Below are 11556 nucleotides of genomic sequence, written 5' to 3'. Positions count from 1 at the left end.
ATAAAAAAAAAGATGGGTGTTAATCTGTCGTGTCTGAAAGGTAAGGAAACGAACGTAAACTAACAAATTGCAACGTCCGGCTGATCTGTCTTGCCGCAGGGTCCGACACCGAATGCCAAAAGTTGAGTGCGTTGTTGGGGAGTTTGCAGTGACCTCAATGAGGGAGTGAGGTTCTAGAGTAGGAGCTGGGACCGAAGCGAAACTTTTGATGTTTGTCTAATTGCTGTCATACGATGTAAAACTTTACGTATTTTCTTGTTCTTACTTCTACCTTTTCAGGGCTGCAGGCTTGTTACAGAAGCCGGGAGGAGGTTCCCGCCGCGATTTCCAACCACCACCTGAATGTCCCTGATATTATTGTCACACCTCCGACTCCCACCGGGACGCTGATTGCCAGCGGCATGGGGCAGGAGTCTCAGAAGGACACAGATGATAAAATCTGTTGCTGATAACGCCTCTGGGGAACTGAAGACTTTTCATTAGATCTGCCAATCTTACCGTTAACGCCAAAGAATGCAGAGCGCCGTTACTGCCTTACTCCGCGTTCACAGCCGTGCCGGTGCCTTCACCGGGACCACATGACCAAAAAAAACGATGTCTTGTGCATGAAAAGAAAAATACATTACGCCGGACCACCGTGTGTATGACCCCTTACAGGTAGATACAGCATATTAAAATAATTCTACATGTGTAGCCGTAACCGAACCAAAGCCCTTTCTGTTCAGCTAATTAACTGACCGCATACTGAAAGTTGGCAGCCTGCGTTGGGGAGGATCACAGATTTCGAGAAGGTGCTGTTTTGTAAATTGCTTCCCTTGGGAGATATACGAGCGCACATCGCTCCAGCTGGCAGAGGAGACGCAAGCCGCCTGGTATTGCCAAGCAGGGGCAACATCAATCACTCCATTCCCATGTCGTATGGTGCAATAGGTACAGAACCTGTTCCACGGTTGGGATTGCCTGAGGGCAAGGAATGTTCAACTTTTCTTTCTCTCTAGAGTGGGTGTGAATCACGTGTCTTATAAACTGACGTGTATGTATGGATCTACACACGGATTAACCGAGCGGGTTTACTGGTCGGGGATGCTCGGAAAACTCTAAAGCTGGCTGTTGCCCTTCCCAGATCTGCACTTCTAACCAAGATTAATTTTCACAAGACTTGCATGGAGGTTACTCTCTATTGATATAGTAGCTGCTGAAACACTTAAGATCTATAATGAAGTCTTAATAATAATAAATATAATAAATAGACGGTTGACGAGGCTACATTTTATAACCAGCATCGGCCCTTAATCCCTCTCGGAGATGTAGGTTATATAAAAGGCTAAGTTATATGCCTAAATGCACATGGCTAACAAGACAGTGAAGAACACAGATGTTACCTGCTGTGGTTTTGTAACCCCCCACCCCCTTGGGATCGCACACCGGGGGGATATGGAAGGATGGTGGGGGAGACCTGATTTATGTCATGGTTTAATCGCCCCTTCCAGTGCTGGCCATGTATCGTAACGTGTTACAAGAGTTGGGGCTTCTTCATTGATTACTGTGGCTCTCTTGACCATGTCGGTGCAAGCTCAGCATAAAGCAATGTTCTTACATTATCATTTTATTCTGAGCGTTGTCCATTATTAATGAACGTTACACATGTAGATGATCTCAATTGCAAATTTGCATGATTTAATGTCTGTGTTCGATGCGCGGTTGTTGGAAAGTGATAGCACGTAAGAAATGACTTCAAAAAAAATCAACAGCAGAAATACCGGAACAGAAGCAAAAAAAAAAATAACCAACCAGCTGGAAATGTCTTCTTTAGATGAGAGCAGCAGCTGGTAAAAGATATTCCCCCATCTCTGTTTAATTCACAGAAAAGGTATTTGCATCGCACACCAAATTCTGCTGTTTTCTACCCAACCTCGCCCGCGTCTGACTCGACAGTAGAATACGGTTGAGAAAATAGGCTCCAAAGTTTTATCACTTCGGATGTTAAAACTGCAGACTAACAACCAACTCTCAACATTTTAAACGGCCCCACGTACACCAACGAAGGGCTGGAAATGATAAGTCAAGGCGGTAAAGGCTGCCACTGCTTCGGGTTATTTTATTACAGCTGATTTCCGCCCTATAAACTGGTAACTGCGCTTAGTAGTTAAGACCCTGGGCACGCTGTGGGTATGACGGTGCTGGTATACAAGGAGGTCTGTCTGGCCCTACTGAGTTGCGGCAGCCACTGGTCAGTATCCGGGAATCTATTTAGTTGATCTGTCCCTATTTACCTCAGGACTCCTCCTCTCTGGGTTCCATGTATGAGAGTTTATTTAGTCACTCGCCCAGAAAATGTATTCACAAAAGTTTATTAGATGATAGTTTATATTCGGGACAGGCACAGCATACACAGTGTTTGCTCTTTTATAATTGGACTTTAATTAACCGCCCCGATGCGTTGTAGGGAAGGGCCCTCTCGCCATATGCAGCGGCACCGTTTACACAATGTTGCCGGCTGTAAATAGAACGGTGACCGGGGACGTGAAGTTTATAACATGTCCGCAGACCCTGCAGTTGTATGACAGTCACCATGAATAAAACATACACGCGGGCCGGAGTGGGAGAGAGGCTTGGAACGCAAATAGCTCCGTCAGCCAATACGCACATACACTCAGCAGCCGGCGCTAATTGGCCAGTCCCTGCAGCGCGGGAAGCAGTGGGCGGGGTTTGCAGAAATGGACGCGTCTGAGGTAGAGTTTCTAGCGGAGAAGGAACTGGTTACTGTTATCCCCAACTTCAGCCTGGATAAGGTCTACCTGATAGGGGTAAGCGGAAACTACCGCCGTTCTCATACATGTTACCGGGCGCCCGCTTTCCTCAATGTGAGGGGCACCTCCTCTTCCTGTACAACCACAATAATAACGGAAAGTTTAGCTTCACTGACAGGTGCGCGCAGTAAGCGCCGTGCCAACGGAACAAAGTTCACCGTGTGACTGGAGTCGTTACTCTCAGCTCCCCGGTCCGCCGCCAGGCATTACGCATGTAACACCTTCCGTATTGCTGCTGACATGTTGTATTATTCCCGGAATGTCATGTAATACACCGGTACACGACAACCCTGCTTCCTAGGCTTCAAGGCCTCCCCAAGACCTCGTGCTGACCCCACAACATTAAAACCACATTCACTTACACTCACTCAATGTTTTCCTACATACGCAGACAGACATGTTCACACACTGATATACCCCCCCCCCCCACATACATATGCCAACATACTAACACAAACACAGCCACGTGACACATGTTCGCATGCTAACATACCCAGACACTCAGGCATACCCAGACAGACCCTCAGACATACACACACATACCCAGACATACCCGGACACTCAGACATACACACACGTGTATCTAGAAGAAGTGATGCAGTTATGGAGTCAGAGCATTTTTTCACACCTGCCTCAAACTATTTGCATCCTTCGCCATAACTGTGCGTTTATATAATGCTTCGTCACAAACGCTTTACACCCCAGCATGCTTGACAGACGCCCCATTCAGCGATCCTTAATGCCGGCTGCTTGAGGTAGTTACCCACTAAACGCCCCTCTGCAGGGCGAGTGCGGCTACCCCGTGCGCCTGACCTCCGAGGCTTGGCTATCAAACCAGATCCTTTGAAGCATTCAGTTCTGGCCCACTAGAGGTATTAATAAATATTAAAATATACGTCATAGCCACCAAATTAATCGAATTTCCACGGGGAAGCCATTTATTGCCGTATTTTAGTAGTAAAGCATGTTTAGCTCAATGTATAGAGAAACGGTATCTATGTTATTTGTTTCTCAGAATTCAGTGACATCTTATAGGACTAAAAACTGTTAATACCTGTTATTTTAGGATTCAACGAGTACTTTTAGTTTGATGGCATTTTATTCTGCCACGTGTCGTCTGGTCTCACATGAAACAACCGTATTTGCATCTTGTCAGTGTTCTCTTTTGTCACGGTTTAAAATTAAGTTCCTAAATCCTAACACATCATTCTTATTTCATTATCATTTACAGGGTGACTTGGGTCCATTTAATCCTGGTCTGCCTGTAGCTGTGCCCCTGTGGCTCGCCATTAACCTCAAGCAGAGGCAAAAGTGTCGTATTGTCCCCCCAGAGTGGATGGATGTGGGTAAGGAAGACAACATTGGGAACTTAATCACGTATTCTTCCAACGCATATCCGTATGTGCTAGACCCGGCAGTGGTGTGTGTCAGTAGATGGGCAGCTGCCCCAATTTGCTTGGTTTCCTGCCGACAGACAGCGTTTCCAGGTCTAGTACCCATGGACATTGCTAGGAAGCATTATAGTTATTGTCATTTGCCATACATTTCTCTAAGACATATGACCCTTTTAAGAAAGGTTTACTATAAAAAAAAAAACTTCATCTCAGCATTCGTTATCTTGGGTTTGCATTTTTGTTTTATCATAAAGTGAAATATATGTTTTTCCTTTTCCAGAGAAATTAGAGACAATTCGGGATGAAGAGCGCAGACAGGAAACATTTACCCCAATGCCCAGTCCGTACTACATGGAGGTGACCAAGTTGCTGTTAAATCAGTGAGTACAATGACTGCACAAGCTTCTTTACTGCATGTTCTTGCTGGTATGGGTTTGCTGTCAGATATTATGATGTATAGAAATATGTTTTATGCGAAGCAAATGTTTTGAACAAAAGGGGTATATATATATATATATATATATATGAAACATCAGATCTAAGTCTGCAGAGATTACTGTTTGTGCTTTGCGCTGCCGATTTTACCATGGAACTGAATCAGCGGGACTGCCTCTTGCATTATGAAATGCACATGCCTGGTTTATATTGTTAACGCTACTTTACTTGTATGTCCTGCTTTAAGCTGTGCTTTTCTGTGGGTATTTGGTTACAGGTGTGTGAAATCTTTATATCCCTAAAAACACACACACACGGTGTGGTCTTGCTTTGCAAAACTAAATCAGTGTTGCATGGTACATTGCATGTGGGTTCTTTTTCGACACTTTCAATGCTGTGTGTAGCCTTGTTGCTTGATGCGCCAAACACCTGTTTTCTCACCGCAGCGCCTCTGACAATATACCCAAAGCAGATGAGATTCGTACACTTGTCAAAGACACATGGGACACTCGGATAGCCAAGCTCCGGCTGTCTGCTGACAGCTTTGTGCGGGAGCAAGAGGCTCACGCTAAGGTATGACAAGGTGCATAGTGCTGGTCTGTGCCAGATGTACCAGATTCTAATCTGGCAAAGAGGTTTGGTTGGTGTGTACTTGTTTCAGAAAAGAAAATGAATCACGTTAACACTTTGTGAAAGTAGACGGCTCGTTTACACTTGGTTTATTGTAAATATTAATTGCCATATTAATGAGCAAAAAGTTTAAAAAAACACACAAAGCGTCTCTGAACCTATTTTCAAATGTGATGCTGCATTTTTGGGTCTAAAGTCTTGCTCTGTAAACCGGCTGGTCCTCTCAGATATTGTGGCCAGCTTAGCGCACTCTTTAATAATACAGGCTCCGTCATCCACCTGCTATTGAACTCCCTGGGGTTACAAGTCCTTTCTTTTCGTTTGCCAGCTGGATAACCTGACGCTAATGGAAATTAACACCATCGGAACTTTTTTTACCGAGTCCTTAAACCACATGTACAAACTGCGCACCAGCCTGCAGGCCCCGGAGGATGGCCAGTCCCAAGATTACTAACCCTCCTACAGTGTCCGGCAATTGCATAATTAAAAGTGGGGGAGTAATTAGTTGTCTGCTGAGACCACCGCATGATATCGGGCAGTTTGATGCCAAGGCCTCGTTTCCTGGCATGCCTAAATATCATCTCTGTGGATGGCTCTTGCATTGTATCTGCACTTTACATCTGTCGCTGAAATAGTGGCGAAACCAGCTGATCTTCCATTTTCGTATCTTGTTGCTTGAAGTGATCATTTTTTACAGTGTCAATTGAATGTTCTGATTATGTTGGTTCAATAAAGTGTCATCTAAATGCCTAAGCTGGTGCATACACTGTCGGCAATCTGTATTGGGTGAACGTGTCATATGTGTGTCTCATGTTTTGTCTCCTTGTGTATATTGATGGTTCATTCAGCTTTGAATTTGCTTCTGCAACCTGCATTGAAAATGATTGCTTGACCAGAGCTGAGATTTAAGAAACTGATACCCCAGAATAATGTTACGTGTTCTTTAATTGACATTCGGTGGCCAGACTACTATTAGCTAAGCAAAAGTAGAGGTGGGAAGAGTTTTTTCCAAAGCTGTTTTTTGTTTGGTTTTTTTTCCGGAAAAATTGAAAAAAATATGGAGTGTGGAGTATGTTCTTTTACAATGATAAATAATATGTTTATGACATGGCATTCAAACTATATTACATGAAGATGTTTGTGAAAGACTTCTAAGGCTTTATGTACAATCTCAAATCATTGCAAGTCCTCTTTACCTGAAGACAAGCAAATCCTGGAATACAATTCAAATTGTAAGCTGGTTTGAGCAGGGCCTTCCTCACCTGTTGTCTCTGTAAGTCAAATTGTTATGTTACATACTACTTGTTATGTCCTGTCCTCCTGTTGTACAGCGCTATGGAATTTGATGTCGCTATATAAAACGATGATAATAATACTGACAATGCAATTCTCAAAAAAGAGCAGTATGCGCTTCTGTCTCTAGGGGCACTGTGGGGAAAAAGTTTCCATTTAGTTTGGTTGTGGCTGGACTCCATCTACATTTTCTTCACAGGTAAGAGGTTATGTTTGTCTGGAAAATTCCGTTATGCTTAGAACCTTCATCTAAATGATTCCTGTTAACCCCTTAATGACAAAGCCTGTACATGTACGGACTCAAAATGCATTGTTTTCAATGGGTTTAGGGACTGCCCATTAAGGGGTTAATGTTCTCCCTCATCACAGTGCAATGTTTACCATCTGAATCGGGCCAGTACGCTTTCTCTTCAGTAACGTGGCGAGACCAACATCTTGTTCCCATGTATCGTTGAAATTTTCTTAATGTATACAGACCTTGTTCCATGTGCAACAAAAAAAAAATTTTTTAATGAGCACATTTTGTTTATTATTTACTGAATAAGTAGTACTTTTATTTCAAGCATTATACTTTTATATATACGCTGCATTTCATGTTCCCGGTGTAACAAAATGATTTTCAGTTTGTAAAACCACTCCTCTTTTCAATTTTTCCAAAAAATTATATTTCTTCTCCGGAAAAAAACAGAAAACATTTTTTTTCCATGATTAAAAAAAAAAATGGCATATTTCTTTCTTAACCTGTTTTTAGGAATTAGGTTTTCTTGGCCTCTGATATCTGCCTGGTCTATTCAGCAATCATTTGGGTGCGTGACAATTCCGAACGACTTTGACCCTTGTCTCGGTCAATATGGCTACTTAACCTGTTTTATTAATGAATTTAGGAATTAGTAGTTTAGTTGAGAGATTAGATATCGGGGTCATATAGTGTAACAGTGAGGTCGTGCTACACAGAGATTTAAAACTTAGATTTGTCCTCAGCCGAAGAGGACCTCTGGCCACACGGGATTATTTGGGTCAACTCTATATTTTAGTATCTTCAGCAAGGCAGTATCAGGCGATTAGCGCCCTCTTGTGGTATATTGCGGGAATAACGCTGTCTGCGAAATAATCTATGTTTTAGTAGGTGTTTGGGATTGTCAGTTTTTTTTTACGAACCTTAATTCCCAGCAGATGTACCAGAAAAGCAGGTCCGGTGTCTGTTTCCGTAGGTTTTCAGGCGGCGTTGTTTATCACAGTTATTTGTATCTTTGTTGTAGTTTTATCCTCAGGATATTCCACCGCTGAACGCTTATGTTGCTGAACATTTTGCGCTCATGGATCCCGATGCTAGTTCATGAAGTGTGTGTTCAGTAATTTGGCACTCCAGCCATGGAACCGTGCGAACGTGTCTCCACAGGCGCTAACTTATAGAAGGCAGAGCACTTTCCTTTCCCAACATGTAGCTTCACAATAACCTTTTGTGCAGAAAAAACATAAAAAATACACAGTTTGACATTTGGGTCCTTTCAACAATACTGCAGATTAATAGAACTGCCCCTAAATATATAGCTTTCAGTTTCTGTATGTTTTTTATTCACCCTCACAGTACAAGAAGAGCTTGGTTTGTCTTTTATAATGTAATCTATCGTTAACGTGGAGGTATCTTCAAAGTCGCCATCAATTATGGATCATGTCTTGTTAGTGCTTAAAGTAACAATGCTCCGAGGAGTTCAATTACTAAAGGAAGAGTTGTTTGGTTTCAATCCCTCGTTTCTCTTTTCATTAAGAACTGGCTCCTTTCACCAACAAGAAACGCAGAGCTGGCCCGTGTATAATGCATAATTTGGCGCGTGAGAAGAAACCTCACTGCTCACTGGGGTTGACCCTTCATGCTATGAATTAAACCTCTTTGTGTTTAACTCTTCGCACATCGTTCGTTGTATCGGTGCCATTAAGGTTTGTGTCACTCCATCGATATTCCAGCGTGCTGGGAATGTGTCTGCTGTGTCCTGGATGCAGCATTCTGACAGTATTCGAAGGATATGTATTGTGAGAGGATTTTTCCTTTTACTAGAAACATCTGATAGGAATGGAGTTCCTCTCATTTGCGTGCAAAGAACTAATTGAAATGCTAGTTGTCACCGTATAATGATCAACATTATCGTTCTTTAATTGGTGCTGCTTTAGTGTGCAGTCTCCCGGCAATCAGCGGTCTACCGTTATACTGTCGTGCATTCAGTCTAAGCACAAGTACCAGTAAGAGGTCCAGTATAACCCTTATAAAATGCTGTTAAAACATTTCTATAAGTATATCATCCGCACAGAAGAGAACGCAGTTGCATTTTTCCGTGAACACTGTCTACTGCACGCAAACTGCAAATCCTTGTCAGTGATGTGACATCGGTGGGGGATACAGGCATGTACTTTGATGTGATCGTAAAAGGTGCCAAACTCCTTCTGTTCGAAAAGGAAACTCATTTTTCTATTTTATGGATATAAGCAACACATTACACTGCAACCTGAGTTTGTACGAAATTGTATTGCTTATGTTCTTTTTTTGCACTGGAAATACTCATGAACACAACACTGACTCTAACAGGAATGTCTAGTAGTACGGTAACGGACGAGTTCAGGTCACACCCGTTAATGATACGGTGATTGATATGGCCTCCTTATCGCGATGAGTAAAGAGCTCGTATTTTGCATTCCTTATTGTGGGGAAGAATATTTCCTTGGCCTTCCCTGCTGGATAAGAGGCAGCTCTACAGATGTAAAGGCTGTGACTGATACTGCTTAGTGCTTTTGGAAGGGGAATCTCAGGGTAATAGGATACGTATATATATACGCTATGGCCGCCTGTCTCGGTTACGGTGCAATCACTGCGTCAGTTTACTCATGCATGATGTCATATGTTTTTCTGTATGATGCATAACAGAAACATGCAAAATAATGTTTATTATTATACAAACGTTATGTTATATAAGACATTGCATCTTAATAGCTCGATTTAAAGGAAAAAACAAACCCGTTCACAAGATCGTTTAGTCTTTATTGGGTAGATCGTAGCAGTTTGCACCCGCATGGTGAAGTCTCTGTTTAGACGCATTATGTTTTCATGCGATGTAATGCGCCGTTAGCGTCCAGCAGGGAGCTGGTTCTGTATGGGTTAATGGGGTGATAACTCATTTGAGGCAGTTGTGTTAATACAGTAAAGTAAAACAACTTGGTATAGTCACACAAAACGTCTGGTACTCTGTTACATTACATCCCATGTTCATGTAGCTTTGTGAGCTTTCCAGTACTGTAGTAATAATGATTTATGTAAATGGGCGGCATTGACTCAATGTCAGACGGCCTGATTTTCAGAGTAGGTCTCGGTGCTCACTGCGGCATCTATCTTGGGGTAATCTCAATTGCTACAGATTTTTTAAATGTTTCCAGGGAATGAATACGATCACGTTTCTCTCGCAATGTGTAAACATATGTCACCAGCCCTATTCACAACCTGTTCACGTTACAAATAGACTGCGGTTTAGACACGGAGAACACAGAGACAAATTAGAGCAAATGCCCCGATAATAAATGAATCTACGTTTTAAGAATGATTGTAGTAATAATTATAATATAATAGTTACCTTGTGCTCCGGGACATGTATTGTGTCGTGACAACGTAAGAGGACCGTGGGGCAAAAGGCAGGGGTAACTAAGTGTAGGTGCTCCATTATAGTTACACGTTGGGTGTTAAGTATGAAAGATGTTGCTTGCTGTGGTGAAAAGATGTTTAAAACCTGGTGCCAGAATCTTATACGTAGAGGTTTAATTAACATCTAAATCTCAGACAGGACTGTGGCCTTTAAGGAGAGAGCTATACAACCCAAACATACGTCTACCCTCGCACACCCACGACAGGCACAAGTCGCTGTTACTACATTTCTTTTCAACTTTTAATTCTCTTTCAAAAAAAGAAAACAAAAAACACTTTGATAGGATAAATTCCTGACCAGCAGCAGAATACAAACACTAAACAGCAACTTTTTCAAAAGGGATGTGTATTTTTTTTTCTCCCCTCTGGCTGCAAAATAATAATTAAAATTAAAAAAAAAAAAATGCAAAAAGCATTGGAAATGGCAGGCTTTTTTTTATAACAATAATTAATAATAAAAACATACAAAAAAACTCATTTTAATAATATATACAGTATGAGGCCAAAAGCACCTGATCATAATGTTTGTCTTCCAATTGGTTTCCTTGCGCAGCAGCTTTGCAGCGATGGATTCTGAGCCATCTTGCAGCGAATGTTAAAAGGTACCTTCAACCAACTATACATCCGGGTTTAAGTGCATTCATATATTGCAAGCTGCAAAGTTTTGCAAGGCCAAATGGAACGTTTCTGTCCTTTATTACAACATGTTCACGCTCTTTATTAAACGAACATACAATAATGTCTTGACTCCCGGCAAAAAAAAAAATAAAAAAAAAAATCAGTAAATATGTTCTGGTGCCCTGGAGATTAACAGGAAATACACAATGAATGAACCATCAGATGGCAGCGTAAGAATAAGCACTATAGAAACTCAATGACGAAATGGAAGCACCCACAACAAGCACAGTCCAGAGGGGTAGACAGCGTGCCAAGCTGCTTGTAGTGTCAGATGCAGCCAAAAGTCTCTGTCAATGTTAAATCCAGGTATGGTTTGCAGTAAAGCAGGTGCCAACAGTGAAATCAATTTGTGAAGAAAATGCCCGCAAACGTGTCTGTTAAATTAGGTCCTTTCTCTCTTTGCCAAACGCCGTAACTCTGAGTCATGCATGGCACATTCATAATATATATATATATTTATATAGATAGATTTTTTTATTCGATTTAGATTTTTGTGTCTTTTTCTCAGGGGGTGCAGTTAGTAACAGAAAAAGGTGGGTTTTTCCAATCCTCCCAGTAAAAATATTAAATATCAAGATAATAAAATAGAGACTATTTCTATATTGTACTTTCAAGCTTAGTGCAGGAGGGT

At 41.9% G+C, this 11556-nt stretch overlaps 1 protein-coding gene across 1 annotated transcript; it reads left to right on the top strand.

The window, feature by feature from the left end:
- Nucleotides 1-2717: 2717 nt before the first annotated feature.
- Nucleotides 2718-5723, top strand: LOC149299241 (DNA replication complex GINS protein PSF2). Its single transcript, XM_089486472.1, has 5 exons — nt 2718-2807; nt 4042-4156; nt 4485-4584; nt 5086-5212; nt 5598-5723. Exons 1-5 carry the CDS (start codon nt 2718-2720, stop codon nt 5721-5723), a joined length of 558 nt encoding a protein of 185 aa, XP_089342598.1.
- The last annotated feature ends 5833 nt before the right edge of the window (nt 5724-11556 follow it).

The sequence above is a fragment of the Sceloporus occidentalis genome, unplaced genomic scaffold, assembly GCF_023333645.1.
Source record: "Sceloporus occidentalis isolate IW3139 unplaced genomic scaffold, rSceOcc1.0.p SCAF_29, whole genome shotgun sequence".
Classification (NCBI taxonomy): Eukaryota; Metazoa; Chordata; class Lepidosauria; order Squamata; family Phrynosomatidae; genus Sceloporus; species Sceloporus occidentalis.
Note: the sequence above shows the minus strand (reverse complement) of the source record. Positions and strands in the feature narration are given on the sequence as shown.